The sequence below is a fragment of the Apodemus sylvaticus genome, chromosome 10 (genome assembly GCF_947179515.1).
Source record: "Apodemus sylvaticus chromosome 10, mApoSyl1.1, whole genome shotgun sequence".
Classification (NCBI taxonomy): domain Eukaryota; kingdom Metazoa; phylum Chordata; class Mammalia; order Rodentia; family Muridae; genus Apodemus; species Apodemus sylvaticus.
The window spans coordinates 25,178,413-25,196,353 of NC_067481.1; the positions used below are offsets into that span (position 1 = coordinate 25,178,413).

At 41.5% G+C, this 17,941-nt stretch overlaps 1 protein-coding gene across 1 annotated transcript in view; it reads left to right on the forward strand.

The window, feature by feature from the left end:
* Positions 1-10,774: 10,774 nt before the first annotated feature.
* Positions 10,775-17,941, forward strand: part of Fbxo47 (F-box protein 47) — a 33,321-nt gene continuing 26,154 nt past the window's right edge. Inside the window, exons 1-3 of the mRNA XM_052197023.1 lie at positions 10,775-10,941; positions 13,891-14,095; positions 15,216-15,386. Of these exons, the coding sequence (XP_052052983.1) occupies positions 13,915-14,095; positions 15,216-15,386 (352 nt within the window). The 5' untranslated portion in view covers positions 10,775-10,941; positions 13,891-13,914. The remainder of the gene's footprint in view (positions 10,942-13,890; positions 14,096-15,215; positions 15,387-17,941) is intronic.

Genomic DNA, 17,941 nt, shown 5'->3' on the forward strand with positions numbered 1-17,941 from the left:
TGCACCACCTCGGTGGGAGAACATAATTCTTATACAGCTCTCTTCTGCCACCTGCTGGACAGGATGCCGCATACAGTTCTGAGCTGTAGTCAATAGCCACACTCCCTCTGATTGTGTGGCTTGTTTACTTAGTGGTTTCAGCCAATTAATGAGAATTATTGTTTTTCTGGATTTTCCATCTTACAGAGTTTCTAGTTTGTAACTCATTTCAGTGAGTCAGGCCTGAACTTTGCACATCTGGAAATGAATATTTTAACAGTTTTCCCATGATGATTTTTTTTTTAATATTTGCCTGATGTCTTGCAGCTGCTATCCTGCCAAACTGACTCAAAGAACGCGCTTTAATAATTCACAAGAACGGAGAAAACTGTTTAAATTCTATGTTGTTGTTGTTTTGACATAGGGTTTCATAATATAGACCAGACTGACCTTGAACTCACAGCAATCCTCTTGTTCCAGTTTCTCAAGCAATGGTATTAGAGGCAAGCAATACTACACCCAGCTTTAAGTAATGGTTGAAAAATTACTGGAGGTTGGCCTAGCGGTGCAGCCTACTTGAGAAGTGGAAGAAAGAAGATTGGGAGTTGCAGGCTAGCCTGGACTACGCTGTGAGACTCAGACTCCAAACCAACAAGAATTTCTGAAATGCTCTTCTGCTTCTTTTTCTTCTTTTTCAAAATTTATGTTTCCATTTCCTCAGGAAGCTGGGGCAGGAGAATCTGGAGTTCCAGACCAGCCTGGGCTATGTAGGAAGACTGTCTCAAAAAGAGAAGAGGGCAATGAAAGAAGGAAGGAAGGAAGAAAGAAAGAAAGAAGGGGGAAGGAAGGAGGAGAGGGAGAGAGAGAGAGAGAGAGAGAGAGAGAGAGAGAGAGAGAGAGAGAGAGAGAGAGAGAGGAGAGAGAGAGAGAGAGAGAGAGAGAGAGAGAGAGAGAGAGAGAGAGAAGACAAGCCAGGCCAAACTGTCTTCCTGTCTTCCCAAGTGGTTGGACTACTTGTACTCCCACAGCCAGCACTGAATGGCCCTTCCCTTCTGTTTCCAAATCCTCTGGCCATTTGTGTTATCAGTGTTTGGGATTTTGGCCAGTTTAGTAGGTATAGACTTGTATTATCACATTGTATAAATTTTCTGTTGTCTCTTTGTCTCTGTCTGTCTCTCTGACTTTGTCTCTATCTGCTTCTCTCTGTCTCTCTCTGTCTCTCTCTCTCTGTCTCTGTGTGTGTGTGTGTGTGTGTGCATGTGTGTGCATGTGTGTGCACATGCTCATAGAGAATCCACATCAATGTTGGGTGCTTTTCCTCCATCTCTCTCCATCTTTATTATTTCAAGAGAAGCTATCTCATTGAACCTGAAGTTTATGGGTGGGGCCAGGCTGTGTGGATGATGAGTTTCAGGGACTCACCTTTCCTTTCCGTGACCCCCCATTCCACCAGCACTAGGCTTTTCACGGGGATTCTGAGGATCCTAACTCAGACCCTTATGCTTGCAAAACAGGCATCGTTTGAATTGAATAAATGTCTTAAATTAAAAGTGTATCTAACATAATATAGATCATTTTTTCCATGTTTATTTGCCATTTGCATATCTTCTTTAATGAGCTAAGTGTCTGTTCAGGTCTTCTGCTAATTTTTAATTATATGGGTCATTTTGTGGGTTTTTGTTTCTTTTTTGGGAGTGTGTTTCCCATACGTATGTGTATAATATATGCAAATCTGTGCTTCTGTGCACACACTTGTGGAGACCAGAGGTCAAGGTCAAGGGGCCTTCTCTTACTGTCCACCTCATTTTCTGAGACAGGATCTCAGTGAATCTGGGCTAGCCTGGATGGCCAACTAGCCCCCCCACCCCCCACCCTCGCAAATTCTCAGACAGCTGTCATTGGCCTGCATATTTTAATACTTTCATTTATTGCTGCCTTTCAGTTTATGATGACATTCGTTTAAAAATATCCCAAAATACTTCCCTGCCCTTTCCTATCTCTTCCATTTGTGGTAATGTACAACAGAACATAGTTGAAATACTTTTCCTAATAGATAAAACACTGCAGCCTTGGGAGAGTTTAGAAAACTCTGACGCGAAGCGCAGAAAAACATAAATCTCTCTTAATCTTTTTTTGTTTGTTTGCTTTGAAACAGAGGTTTTCTGCTTAGCCCTGGCTATCCCGGGACTCAGTTTAGACCAGGTTGGCCTTGAATTCAGAAATCTGCCTCTGCCTCCTGAGTGTTGGGATTACCATCACATCAAAATAATAATATAATATGCTCAGTTATAATACTATTGTAATATATATTATAATACTATATTACTGCCCATATAACACTATAAGGTTCTAAATGCCACAGTCCCTGGTTCTACATAGTCTTAAATGTTTACATTTTTGTTGCTGTTGTTAGTATATGTTCTTATTGACTATGACGGTGCTACATATTGCTAAATCCACTGTAAACTGAAAATATAAGTTCAGGACTGGAGAGACGGCTCAGTGCTTTGGAGCGCTGGCTGCTCTTTCAAAAAACCTAGGTTCAATTCCCAGCATTCACAGAGCAGCTCACAGTCCCAGGAGATCTAACACCTTCTTTGTCCTGTGTGGGCACCAGGCACACGTGTGGTTCACAGGCAGACATGTAGACAAAGCTCCTATACACATAAAAATAAATTAAATTTAAGGAAAATATAAGTTCAAATTTTGACTTTAAGGGCTGGGAGATGGCTCAGTGTGTAAACTGCGTGGCATGTAAACACGAGGCCGTGAGTTGGCTCTCACTACACCTGGGTATATGGTATTAAAAAAACAATGTAGGCACAGGACACCTCAAGTTCTCAGCACAAAGGAGATTTACCTGCCCCAGAGGGACAAAGACCAGGGAGACAGGGGATGAGGGAGAAGGGAAAAGGAACATGGGAGAGGGGGAAGGGGCGTTTGCCTGGGAGTGACAAAGGCTTGCCTCTGGGTAGAGGACAGAAGTGGCCCATAGGCAGATGGCAGTTTATAAAGAAGAAGGGGAAGACCCCATGTTAGCATGAGTTACCTAATTTTGATTAGATGTATTAATTAAGGTAGCCAAAAGAAGGATTTTGATTGTTGGACTTTAATACTTGGATAGCCGGACTTTAGCAATCAGCCTTAGGAGGAGCAGGAAGTAGCTGTAAGAATGCAATCTAAGCCAGGAGTAGTTCATGCATGTGGGAGGCTGAGGCAGGGGGATCCTGCTGAGTGCAAGGCCAGATTGGTCTACAAATAGAGTTTCAGGACAGCCAGGACATAGGGAAACCCTGTCTCAAAAAACAATAATCAAAAAAGAAAGAGAGAGAGAGAGAGAGAGAGAGAGAGAGAGAGAGAGAAAGAAAGGAAGGAAGAAAGAAAGGAAGGAGCCCGGCGGCAGTGGCGCACGCCTTTAATCCCAGCACTTGGAAGGCAGGCTGGTTTCTGAGTTCGAGGCCAGCCTGGTCTACAAAGTGAGTTCCAGGATAGCCAGGGCTACAGAGAGAAACCCTGTCACATGTGTGTGTGTATGTATGTGTATGTATGTGTGTGTGTGTGTGTGTGTGTGTGTGTGTGTGTGTGTGTGTGTAAGTATACTGTCTTCATGCACACCAGGAGAGGACATCACATCACATTATAGATGGTTATGATCACCATGTGGTTGCTGGGAACTAAACTCATGACTTCTGAAAGAGCAGCTAGTGCTCTTAACCTTAACTACTGAGCCATCTCTCCATCCAGGAAATAGTTTGATACAGAATGTATTGACTTGGTATCTTATAACTGTTTCAGAATGTAACGGAATGGATTTTAGCAAGGCAGAGGAAGTGGAGGGAAGAACAAGGCCTGCTGGAGCCCTGTTTGAGGTGCTAGAGCTCTCGCTTAGTGTGCACTTGGGATCTCAGTGCCGAAGAGGCAGGGAAAACAAGAGGCAGGGATAACAAGATCTCTGGGGATCACTGGCCGGGCAGCCTTTTGGTGACTCATAGTCCAATGGGAGAACTGTGTCAAAAACATGGATGGCACCTGAAGAATGACACCTAAGGATAAGAACGCACATGGGTACACACACATAAACAAACATGCACACAAAATATGCATTTAATATGCTTAATCTGCCAAATATCACACCTCAACCATTCAACGAAGTGGAAATTTCTGGTTTCTCTGGAGAGTCCATTGTGTCATGTGATGTTTTTCTGGAAACTGTCTTATGAGAAGACTTTTTTGCTGAAGCAGACATGTGGGAAAATGCTTTGCTGAGAGCAGACACGTGGCAGTTTCTAGAAGCTGTCTGGGAAAAGGGCATGCGATGTTTTGATGGAGCAGATGCATTAGAGAACAGGTGATGTTTGGAAAGGGGTAAATGTAACTAACCGTGTGTGGGTTATATGGGTAAATATGACTCTGGGCAGCATTGGTTTGCCTTGCCACTCTTCCTTGGGCCTTTTAGACGCTGGTCTTTGAGGACGCTGTGGCATTGGTTCACCTTGCCTTCTTCGATGATCATCATTTATCATGAAACACATCAGAACGTCTGGTGGTATTCCGGCAGCTATGCCACCTCCCCAGATTCAGACCAACTGGCAGAGCCTCAAGGTTTCTACTGAATCTAACAGCCACTTGTGTGTTGCAGGTGGATCTAGCTACCATGGATGATTTGTGTGAAAGATTGGGATTGCCCCCCCCCCAAAAAATTATTTCTAAACAGGTCCACATCCTCTTTTGCCATATTAACCTTTCCTCTCTACTACCTCTGGTGGGCTAGAAGGGAGGTTACAGCATTTAAGTGCCCTTATTAAACTAGGTTTTGACAAATATTAAGTCTACACCGCAACATCAGTCATCTGCCTCACAGCCGTGTGGCTGAGTGGAAGCTGTGGATCCTTGCCCAGCAGCCCAGCATCGCCAGACAGCATCAGAATCATATACAGCTCACTGGCCCAGGAAAGGGAAAAATCAGAGTCCAGAACAATATGGTTTCTCTTGAGTGCCTACTATTTTCATGCATCTTAAAGTTAAATAACCCAAAATCAAATCAAAGTATGTCAGGGACTCTCTATGTATTTTTCCAACTGTCCTATATTGATTACTTGTAAATGCTTAGTAATATCATTTTGCATTTCTAGGTAAAGATTAATTTTTTTTCTTTCTTTTTTTTTTTCGAGACAGAGTTTCTCTGTATAGCCCGGGCTGTCCTGGAACTCACTCTGTAGACCAGGCTGGCCTCGAGCTCAGAAACCCACCTGCCTCTGCCTCCCAGAGTGCTGGGATTACAAGCGTGCGAAAAATTACTTTTTTAACTTTTTTTTGTCTGTCTGTCTGTCTGTCTGTCTGTCTGTAATGTGTATGCGGGTGCTCAGGAAGGTCTGCAAAGAGACCAGGACAGCCAGGGCTATGGAAAGAAACCCTATCTCAAACAAACAAACAAACAAACAAACAAAAAACAAAAAAACCAAACAAACCCAAAAACAGAAAAGAAAAAGATAAGAGAAACAATTAAAAGGAGCAGTAGCATCATGGTGCCCTTTCAGCATTATTTAAACAGGAAAAATAGAAACAAAATTTTAACTTACTTCTGTGTACAGGTGTTTTGCCTGCTTGTGTGTCTGTGTACCACACCGTGCATGTGGAGCCCGGGGAACACCTTAGCATTCTTCTTCTGACATAACCCTCCTTCTGAGAGGGCTGGGGTAGGCTAGGGAGGGTCTCTCACTGGCCTGGAGCTTTCAGGAACCAGCAATGGAGCTCCAGTGATCTACTTTTCTCTGCCTTCCACTACACCCACACGCCACATGCCAGCTTTACATGGACTCTCTGGATCAAACTGAGGGCCTTGTGTTTGAAAGGTAAGCACTTTACCGAGGGAGAGGTTCTCAACCTTCCTTATGCTGTGACCCTTTAATACAGTTCCTCATGTTGTGCTCACCCCTAACCATAATGTTATTTTGTTGCTATTTGTCTTAATTAGGGTTTTATTGCTGTGAAAGACAATATGACCAGTATGACCTTATAACTCTTAAAAGGGCAAACATTACTTGGGGCTGGGTCACAGTTTCAGAGAGAGGTTCAGTCCATTATCGAGGTAGACATGGTGCTGGAGGAGGCAAGAGTTCTACATCTTGATCTGAAGGCAACCAGGAGGAAGATCTGGAATTCCTTACTAGGTGGAGCTTTAACATAGGAGACCTCAGAGCCAACCTACATAGAAATGCACTTCCTCCGACGAGGCTACACCCACTCCTGTAAGGCCAAATCCCCTAGTAGGGCCACTCCCTATGGCTAAGCTTTGAAACACATGAACCTATAGGAGCCGAACCTGTTCAAACCACTACACTACTATAATTTTGATAGTTCTGAATCATAATGTAAATATCTGCTATGCAGGATATGTGGTATGTGACCCACAAAGGTATAGTGACCCACAGGTTGAGAACTTGTGCTTAAGGCATCTCCCCAGCTCCTTATGGGAATTTTTAAAGGAATATTTTCATGGGAAAACCTGCATGTTGGTTGTTTGGTTGTTAATGTTGGTGACTGAACCCAGAGCCTCACGTAACTAAATACACACTGTGTCACCTGGCTGGCTCTTCTACAGTTTTAATCAAGCAAACATGTGATGTCCCCGTCTTTCAAGTATCTGCATTATGCAGTATGAAAACAGCTGTTCTTGAATAATTTATCCTTACACTGGAATTTAGCACAAAGGAATAATCTTTGTGCTATACAACAGTAGCCAAGAGTGAAGAGAATGATATTCAACATATAAATAATTGATGTTTATTTCATTAAATAAAACAATTGCAGCAAATCTTTCCTCCTACACATGACATGGCAGAAAATCAACTTCCATTTGGATTCTTGAAAGATTCTGCATCGTGACTAAAACACAATCAATAACAACTAGGCCCTCAAGAGGGTTTCTTGTGTTTGGCAGGCTACCAGTGTTATATGTCAAAACTAGGAAGAATTGTACTCATATAAAAATAATAAATAAATCTTTAAAATCACACACTCTACTCATCCCAGACTGGGGACCCCACAACAGACCAAGTATGGATAGGACCAAAGGCCAGCTTGGTGAACCAATGAGTTTTATTAGGGTTACTTACAGGAGCATAAATGACTCAAAGACAGCTGCATCACTAGGCACTCCAACACTGGTGACAGACAGCTCACCAAAGCTGGGAACCGGAAGACACTGCAGAGCCTGCAGGCCGCTCAACTGGTTGGAGAGTGTCCTTTCCAGGAGCCTCAGTTGATCTGAACCTCTTTCAGGCAGTTATGCTGGTTTCTGTTTCTTCTAGACAGCTGCTGTAGTCTCAGAGTGGTCTTTGCAGCCTGTCCTGTCTGAGGATTCTTAGCTTTTCTTGTTTACTCTGGCAGGGCAGGACCTAGTGAATCTGGTCAGTTTCAGGGACTTCCTGAAGATATTTTGAGTTGTTTCCCTTTCTGGTTAAGAACCTTCCTGCAGGATAGAATTTTTGTTTGTTTGTTTGTTTTTTGGATTTGGTTTTTTCGAGACAGGGTTTCTCTGTATAGCCCTGGCTGTCCTGGAACTCACTCTGTAGTCCAAGCTGGCCTCAAACTCAGAAATCTGTCTGCCTCTGCCTCCCAGAGTGCTGGGATTACAAGCCTGTGCTGCTGGTATTACAAGCCTGTGCTACCACCACCTGGCTAGGATAGAATGTTTTAATCCTTGGACTCAGAGGAAAAGAAACAGTTATAAGATACCAAGTCAATACATTCTGTGTCAAACTATTTCCTGGATGGAGAGATGGCTCAGTAGTTAAGGTTAAGAGCACTAGCTGCTCTTTCAGAAGTCATGAGTTTAGTTCCCAGCAACCACACGGTGATCATAACCATCTTTAATGTGATGTGATGCCCTCTCCTGGTGTGCATGAAGACAGTATACTTATATATACATAAAATAATTTTTTAAAAAACTCTATTTTTAATGTTGCCTTCAAAAGTTCCACAGCCTAACAGTACCAAGACCAGTACATAAGTAACCACAAGCCAAGGGCGTATTGAAGGGGCTCCGGGCAGATTGAGAGTAGCAAGCATGCCTCTGGAAAGCCTTGACTTCTTCTCCCCCCCCACCCCCTACCCCCCACCCCCACCCCCACCCCGTTCCCTCTGCCTTGCTAAGAACCATTAGATTATATTCCTAATGCTAGCCACCAAGGTCTAGTCTCTTGTTTGGCCATTGCTGTCTCCTCTCTATCCAGAGGCAGTACTTTGTTTTCCTCCACGCCACCACCACACAAATATCCCTTCCCCTCCTCCTCTATCTCCTGTCTTCGTCCCTTATTGCCTGTTCTTTGTCCCTCTGGAGCAAATAACTCCCCCTTTGTGCTGAGAAGTTGGGGGTGTCTTGTGCCAATATTGGTCCCTTCAAACCTTCTCTTTTTTTTACTTTGTATTTTGAGACAGGGTCTTATCAACTTTCTCTGACTGGCCTTCACCTCTGCCGGTGTCTTCTAGGAAAGCCCTGAACTTGCGATCCTCCTGCCTCTGCCTCCTAAGTAGTTGGAACGACAGGTTTGCACCCAAACCTTCTTTCTGCTGTTGTTTTGAGTATCAGAATTATGGTAGACATAGGAAGGTGGGGGAACTAGGTGGTACAGAAGTATCAGTCCTTTAGTAAATGAGAGAGAGATATGAGACAGGTCATCTCAAGGTTACAGCACCACTTGGGGAAGAAAGTATGGCTTGGGAAAAAGTCATGTAGGGTGTGGTTTTTTGCTTTTGTGTGTGGGGGGGGGGGTTGAACCCAGGGCCTCACACCTGCTAAGTACATACTTTTCACTACTGAGCTAATGCTCCCAACCTCTAGGAGGTACAGATTTCCAAAAGAAATCCGGAGGAAGATTTGGAGGAGGGAAGACAGGACTTTGAGGATGCGTTCTACCGCTAGGCTACCCCACTCCAGGGAAGTCAGGGTATTTTGTTATTTAATTGCTTGGTTGTTTTTGTTTTGTTTCTATGTGCATAGGTGTTTTTCCTGAACATATATGCCTGTGTACCTGAGGGGTCTAGAAGACCTGGACTACAAGAGACTGTGTCTCAAATATGTATCATTCATTCTGTTATAGCTTTAAGGCCTCCCAGACAGCCTTCGCCACTACAGGTTTCCACACTGAATCAAGCCTTACATATTGATTGGATCATGATTTTTGTAATCCCAGCACCGTAATTGGCTCATGCGAGAGTCAGAGGTTTAGGCTAAACTAGGCTACCCAACAAGGTCTTGTCTCAAAGAAAAGGAAAAAAAAAATCACAGGATCTGTAAATAAATTCGAATTTAATATTGTTTTTTTTGGGGGGGGGTGCAGGGGTGTTGAAGCAGATTCTCAAGTCGCTGAGACTTAGGTTTAGTCCTCACGTATCCACCTTCTCCGTGTGTGGATTTTAGGAAAGTGCAATCACATCTAGTATCTAACAACTTTTTAATGAAAGGCTCTTGTGACTTATCCTGTTGACCCGGGGAATGAGCGAATCGAAAACTGCCTTAAAACTGAGTGTAGGGCTGGAGCGATGGCTCAGTGGTTAAGAGCACTGACTGCTCTTCCAGAGGACCTGGGTTCAATTCCCAGCACCCACAGGATGGCTCACAACCATCCCTAATGGGAACTGATGCCCTCTTCTGGCGTGTCTGAGGACAGCTACAGTATACTCACAAACATAAAATAAATATATCTTTAAAAAATAAAACAAAACTGACTGTAACACACGAAGTGGAACATGTGACTCCCCCAAGTTTGAGCTCTCCATCTTCAGCCTCCCTCCCCACTTCCCCTACCATAAGATCTCCCCTCTCTTCTGTTCAGCAACTTGGTGCTTAAAATGGAGGTAACACAGGCTTTAAAGGCCTCATTCTGAATAATGCTCCTGAAGAGGGCACCATGGGAGCCTCTCCTTAGTATCCACGAGGGGGCGTGGCCTCCTTGGTGGTGTTTCCTGAGAAGGTTCTGGGTATTCTTCAGAGAGAGAGAGACAGAAGAGCAGAGACGGCTCGCGATTCGCGAGGGGGCGGGGCCTCCTCTCGCGGGGGCTCCTGGGAGTGCTCTGAGCAATTCCTGAGGGGAGGCAAAAGAGTCGAGGAGCCTTGCGTTTGTCCTTTCCTGAGGCGGTGAGAGGCTCCTCCCGCAGGGGTTCCTGGGAGAGCTCTGACTAATCGGGAGGGGAGGGGCGGAAGAGTCGAGGCTGCTTGATATTCATGAGGGGGCGGGGCCTCCTCCCGCTGGGGCTCCTGGGAGAATTCTAAAGTCTACTTAAGGCGACGGGGGCGCCCGAGAGCTGAGGACTCAGCTCCGGGGCGGAGCGGAGCGGAGCGGAGGGAGCGAAGTAGGATCCTCCCCCGTCATCTGGCGGGAAAAACCTGAGGAGATTTTTTTTTTTTTTTTAATATTTAAGTATTATGAAATCTGAGGATGGTGGGACAAGACGACTAAATCCCACTTTCCTGTGATACTGTAGCCGGAAAACTGTCGAAATCTGTGGTAAAAAAGTGTTTTCTCTTCCCCAGTACTTCCTGGTAGAAATAATTCCGTGTTTTCCCCGCACGTCCTATTTGATTTTTATGCCAGTTCCTGCTATGGTTCCCTAGGTGACCTCTTTGGAGGGCTTCAGGGCTGACAAAGGAACGTTAAAACAAAGCCCGGCGACTTGCTGGGGTTTTTTCCTCCTCCGGAAGGGGGTGTGGGGGCGGGGACGAAGTCGGGGCCCTCGAGCCGCCCCCTTCCTCTCAGTGCGTGGGCGGAGGCAGCGCGTGCCTGCGACCCGGGTCTTCCGAGGCCGAGCGGGAGGGTCGTGGGCTCCACGCCCGCGATCCTAAAGGGATGAGAAGTGTCCCGCTGTCATTTGGCTTGTGAGCTTCAAACCCTCCAGGCTAAGGGGAAAGCAGGAAGAGTTACTATTTCCAGAGAAACCTGCGCTCCTCCACCCCTAAAATAGGTCTGAGTGAGGAAAGGGACGCTAAATTGTTTTGGTTTGGGTTTTTGTTGATGTTGGGGTTTCGTTTGGTTTGGTTGGATTTTTCTTTGTTAGTTTGTTTGCAAGACGGTGTTTCTTTGTGACCCCATCCCCACCCCCGCCAGCTGTTGTGGCTCCCTTAGACCAGGCTAGCCTCGAACTCAAGAGATCAGCCTGCCTTTGTCTCCCTGGTTCCCTGTGGGACTAAAGGTGTTTTCCAGCTGCGACTTCAGTTTTGAAATAAATGAGATCAGTTATTTTTTTAGAACTCTTAAAGAAGTTATTTTTTAGAACTCTTTTTTAAGTGAAAAATTATACATACACGTATGTCTACGCCCTTAGTGGGTGATAGACCCCTGGAAGGAGGTTGTTTAAAAGTCCCACAAACCCAACCCTAATCTAACTAGGATGGACCTTTCTGGAAAAAGAGGCAAATTTATATTTTATTGTAAATTCTGTTAAACGTTAAAGGTAAACATGGAAGTGGTGCTGCATGCCTTTAATCCCAACACTTGGTAGGCAGAGGCAGGTGAATCTGTGAGTTCAAGGCTAGCCCGGTTTGCCGGGTGAGTCCCAGGACAGCCAGCATTATTACACAGAGAAAACAAGAAAAAAAAATTAAAACAAAAATCCTTTTTGATTAAGTCAATCAGAATTCTTCCACTTGGAATTATTACATACTGATACTAAAATGAATATTTTGGTAGAAATACATGTATTGCATAGAATTAAATTGTAACAAGATTACTTTTTGTTGAAAATAAATACATAAATACAATTTTCACAATAATATGAACACCAAAATGCATTAAGTGAATTTAGTGTTCTTTAGTTTAGGTGTGTTTTATAAAAATTAACATATTGTGTAACTCTAGTCATTTTTACAATTACTAATCTGAAATTTCACTGAATGCTGAAGTAAAGCACAACTATAGTCATTTTGTTTGGTTGGTTGGTTTTTGTTCTGGTTTTTGAAACAGGATTTCTCTGGGTAGTCCTAACTGTCTTGGAAGTAGTTTTGTAGATCAGGCTATCCTCAGACCAAGAGATCTGTCTCTGCCTCCTACCCCGCCCCAGCTACAATTATGATCTTAATGGAGGTTCAGATTATGTTTTCAAATGTGTAGCAATTTTGACTTGATGTAAACTAAGATGTAATAAGATGTAACATTACAAGATAGATAAGTATCAATGTTTATTGCCTCCTGCTCCTTCAGAGACATTAAATTAGAGTCCCAAAACAAAATGTAGGGTTGAAGAGTAGAACAATACAAAGTCACTGTGTGATGCTTACTTTGTCTTTAAATTGTTATTGTTTAGTGTAAGCAAATAATCAATGATTTTAATATCATATTTAACAAATTCCCTTTAGGAAATGACTATAAAATCAAGCCCTGTAAGCCTTTCCTAAGACTTATCTGTAACTATTATTAACAAAAACTGTAAAGAAAGGAAATGTATTATTCACCTTTTATTTGACAGTAAGTGAGATGCAGTAGTAATATACCTTTAATATACCTTGGAAGACTGAAGCAGGACCCACATGGTTAAATTCTATTCCCAAATGTCCTTCAAAAGTAATTTTATATGAACAGAAATTTCCAAAACTTCAATGTCACTGCTTATTTTACTATTCAACACACAACTAGTGATAGTATTATTACCAGTTTTAGCCTATTATATTAAGGTGGTACATTTAAATCTATCATATTAGATTAGGTGATAAAATTAAATTGCTCTAAAATTAAAATGTTTGGGTTTTGTTGTTGTTGTTTTTACTGTTTGTAACAGAAGCCTGTCAGTATCTAGTTTTAATGAAATAAAATATTTAAAAATATTCTTACAAATATTTAAAGCTATATTAATACTCTGATTTTTTTTAGTCTATAAAAATTGTAAAAGTAACCCAGACCTGATGGTACATGCCTTTAATCCCAACACTCAGGAGACAAAGGCAGGTAGATCTCTGTGAGTTCCATGACAGCCTGATCTATACAGAATTCCAGAATAGCCAGTGCTAAGAAGAGAGACCCTTGTCTTAAAAAAAAAAAAAAAAAAAAAAAAAAAAAAGCATTTAAGGAAATATACTGATGGCAGATGTTATGTTACAGGGATTCGTTTGTCATTTTAATCTTGTAGGACTGCGATTAAACCCCAGGGTCTCAAATACTCCATAATTGCTGTTACTGAGCTGTACCCCAGCCCTCATACCTATGAGGGTATTGAGCATATTTTATGCTATAATAGCTTTTTGTTCTCTTTCCTCCCTCACCATGTTCCTTCATCCTTACAAAATTTCATATTGGACAGTAAATTCAGGTTGCAGAAGGATTTATTTATTTTTACAGTAGTCTAAAAGTCTACCCACAAGTTAAACTGTATTAAATCTTTTAGGTTTGTCCTATTTTGCTTTTTACTTTTCTTAGAATATATTTCATCCAATTACATGTTTGATTTCTTTCTTTTTGGTTTGTTAGATTTTTTTCACACAGGGTCTCAACAACCCTGCCTGGCTGTGAACTTGTAATCCTTCTGCTTCCATCTCTGGGATTTGCTTCCACATCTAATTTTATATGTTTTAATTTCTTACTAAAAGTCTTAGAATAGATAGGATGCCAAAACGTGTTAAGGATTTAAAAGTTTTTCAAATAATGCTGAGATGGATAGAGACTCTACTGATGGGTGTGTCGTAATTGGACATTACAGTAAGTATTTTGTAATATGGAAAGACAGGTGCTGCCCATTAAAGTGTACACTGTGGGCTGGGGCTGTATCTCACTTGGTAGAGTGTTTGTCTGGCATGTTCCAGGCCCTGGGCTTGATGAGCAACACAAGATGGGGGGAAGAATACAAAGTGTGACTCTTAATTTAAAAAGAAACAACTTCATTGCCTTAATTTTCTTTCTTTGTGTCTTGTGCTTTATTTTCCAGGATAAATCCATGGGATAAGAGAAGATGGCATCTAGAGTAAATAGCAGTTTCACTTTGATACCCAGCCAAAAATGTAGACGTTCTAATCATCAATCCAGCTATTTTTGCAACACCCTTGATTCAGACCCTCAACTCTTATCTACACTTGGAAATTTTAAAGTCTTACCATTGGAAATATTACACATAATTTTAAGATACCTGTCAGGTGAGGTTTGGGGCCTAAAAGTAGCTATATATGATATTAGAATATTATAATTTTCCCCAAGTATTTATTTTGTCTATGTTAATACCATCCTGGAATATTGAGTTTATATTCTGGAACATTTATATTGAGTTTATTTTCTAAGAGTCCACCGACAAAATCTCTTTTAGCTAAATTAAATGTAAATTCTATTCTTGCTTCCTCTCCCTGCCTGTCTCCAACAGAAACATTTATTTAGTAGACTACAAGAGGCAGCAGGCTTGGCAACTCCATGAGCACTGCTCATCATAATGTTCAAATTTTGTAAAGATACTGTAGGCACATACCTGAAGTTTCAGCACCAAGGAGCTCAGGCAAGGTTACAAATATCAGGCCAGCCTGGGCTATATAACAAGATTCTATTTAAAAAACAAAACAAAACAAACCACCCAAAAACAAAAACCAAAAAAACTTCTGTGATGGCACATGCCTTTAAGTCCAGCACTTGGGAGGCAGAAGCAGTAGTATCTGTTTGTCTTCCAGGCCAGTTTGACCTACATAGCAAGTATTTCCAGGACAGACAAATACTGGGAGGCAGAAGCAGGTGGATCTCTTGAGTCCTAGGCAAGCTTGGTATACAGAGTGAGTTCCGGGACAGCCAGGGCTACACAGAGAGAAAAACAACAAAAAAATTACCAAACTCCAAAAAACTACTACCATCTCTAAATTATCTGAACAGTAATAACATGATAACTTGATTGTTATTTTGCGACATGTTTTTAATTATTAAGAAATAGATTTAAAACAAAATTAAGATTTTTTTAAGCACTTGGCATATTTATCATTTTTGTTTTTTTGGACAGGCTCTCTCTCATAGCCCAGGCTGTCCTTGAACTTACTTTACAGCTCAGACTGACTTCAAACACCTGGCAATTTGCCTCCCTCAGCATCCCAAGTGCTAACATTACCAACACATCTGGCACTACGTTTATTATTAAGTTAGTTTACAGATTAATATACTGTATAAATCATGATACTTTTAAGTAATTTATATTATTGGTGAGTTAACATAAGTTAATAAAATATGCTAACAGTGATTTAAAGAATTTGCACTCATATATATACATTTATTTCTTTTTGATAGTGAAAGATATTGGCATGTTAAGTATGGTGTCCAAAACAGTCAGCCAGCACATAATTAATTATATCTCAACCTCATCTGGAAGTAGGAGACTTTTACTACAGAACTTTCATGACCTTGATCTGCCTGGCACAAAAGAGGAGACTGCTCTGCTGGAGCACTACAGAGCTCTAGGTAATTTATGAAATGCACACTGTAACAAAGAATATTTGTAGCTTTATTTTATTATATAATTCTGTAAAGCTAGTAGCTTATAAACTATTTCCTGGAAATTTTCCTTTTTTCTATAATATTTTATTTTCAGTGTAAAAACCTTAACAGTGCCGGGTGGTGGTGGCGCACGCCTGTAATCCCAGCACTCTGGGAGGCAGAGGCAGGCGGATTTCTGAGTTCGAGGCCAGCCTGGTCTACAGAGTGAGTTCCAGGACAGCCAGGGCTATGCAGAGAAACCCTGTCTCGAGAAAACCAAAAAACAAAACAAACAAACAAACAAACAAACAAAAACCTTAACAGTATTCCTCATACTTTAAAGATGAAAGCTGAACAAGGTAGCTCACAACTTGTGATTCTAGCATTTGAAAAACCAAAACCAGAGAATCACACTTTGAGCCTAGCCTGCACCCCATAGTAAGTTCCTGAGTTCCAGGTCAGCCTGAAGAAAGGCGTGAGACTATCTCAAAAAACCTTTATGGGACTGAGACTGCAGCTCAGTAGGTTGAGTGTTGCCTAGCATTTTTTTAAAAAGGAAAGAAAAATGCTATAGCATTTCTTTTGATAAGGTCAACTTAGTTACAGCATAATGATTGTTAGTAAATGTGTACTTAAAAAAGAAAATTACAGGAGGGGGGGGGTATCCAGGAAAGGGGAAATCATTTGGAATGTAAACAAAGAATATAGAAAATAAAAATAAAAAAAAAAAGAAAGAAAATTACAGATTCTGATAAGAGAATAATGATTTTGCTGTAGTGTGTTTAAATGCATTCCTGGTTTCTAAAAGTTAAGATTCACTAAAAGGCAAGAGTCACTCAACTTACTACATCTTTATTTCCCAACAACATCCTGATATTTGCCATGTTTTGGTTAATTATATTTTAGTTTCATAGTTAAGTGGGAATCATTAGTCAAACTGAAATTAGAATTTTATTTCAGCACTCTAGGGAAAATGAAACCAATAAATGGAGTAAAAACTACAAATTATTTTATATAAAGGGAAGAAAAATGGGGTGGAGAGATGGCTCAACAGTTAAGAGCAGTGACTGCTCTCCCAGAGGTCCTGAGCTCAATTCCCAGTAAACACATGGTGGCTCACAACTCTCTGAAATACCTAGCTTTAAAAAAGCAAAGTAATATGTAAATTTCTTGATAACAGCTTGTGGTATAGGCCTGTAATAGCAGTTAAATGGGAGGCTAAGACAAGAGCATTGTGAATTCAAGGCCTGTCTTTGCTGTGGAGTTCAAAGCCAATCTGAGCAATTTAGAGAAACTGTGTGGCAGAGGCTGTTCTAGCATGCATGAGATAAAGACTTAGATTCAATCTCTAATAGCACAAAAAAGAAAAGAAAAGGAAGGAAGCAAAGAAGAAAAGAAGAAAGAAAATAGTTTAGGGCTGGGGGGGGGGGTCTGAGAAATTAAGAGTCTTGACTGTTCTTCTGGAGGACCTGTGTTCAGTTCCCACCATGGTTACTTATAGCCCTCTCAAACTCCAGTTCCAGGGGATTCAACACCCTCTACTGACTGCCTCAGATACATGTAGGGAAAATATATAGATGGATAAACAGACAAACAAACAAATAAATAATTGTTTTTAATTTTTTATTTTGGTTTGTTTGGTTTCTGAGACAGAGTCTCACTATGTAGCCCTGGCTGTCTTGAAACTCACTCTGTAGACTGGCCTGGCCTTGAACTTGAACTCAGAGATTCACCTCCCTCTGCCTCCCAAGTCCTGAGATTAAAGCTGTGCACCACTAACACCTGACTTACAAATCTTCAAAATTTTTAAGTCTAAAAACATTGTTGTTGGTTTCAGTATTTATAAGTAGATTTGGTAAAGCCTATAACTGAATCTGGTAAGTATTTGATAATTGTCTTTTGGGTTTGCCATAAAGGGCTTTTTTTTTTTTTTAAGGATTTATTTATTATATGTAAGTACACTGTAGCTGTCTTCAGACACACCAGAAGAGGGCATCAGATCTCTTTAAGGATGGTTGTGAGCCACCATGTGGGTGCTGGGATTTGAACTCATAACCTTTGGAAGAGCAGTCGGTGCTCTTACCCACTGAGCCATCTCTCCAGCCCCAAGGGCTTTTTTTTCCTGATTAATTCTCTACTGCTTAAGCAAACCTAATTATATTGTCTGTGAATAGAGCCCAGTGGTAGAGCACTTGCCTAGGTTATGGCCCAAGCTTTTTAATCACAGCACTGGAGAGATGAAGGGTAGAAGAGAAGTTCAAGGCCATCTCAGCTACATAGTGAGTATGAGGGCAGCCTGGGCTCAGGTCTCAAACAAATAATCACACAAGGCCAGGGTTCCATCCTCAACTCTACATTGAAAATAACAACAAAAAATGATAATTACATGGGTAATTCAATTAAAACAATTCTTCAAAACAGGTTTGATTATGTATTAGCTTTGATTTTCCCATCAGTTTTTGTAGACACCTGTTTCAGGGTTGGCTCTTTTGGTACATGTCCGACATGCTCAGTGTTCCCATGATTTCATCCCATCTCAT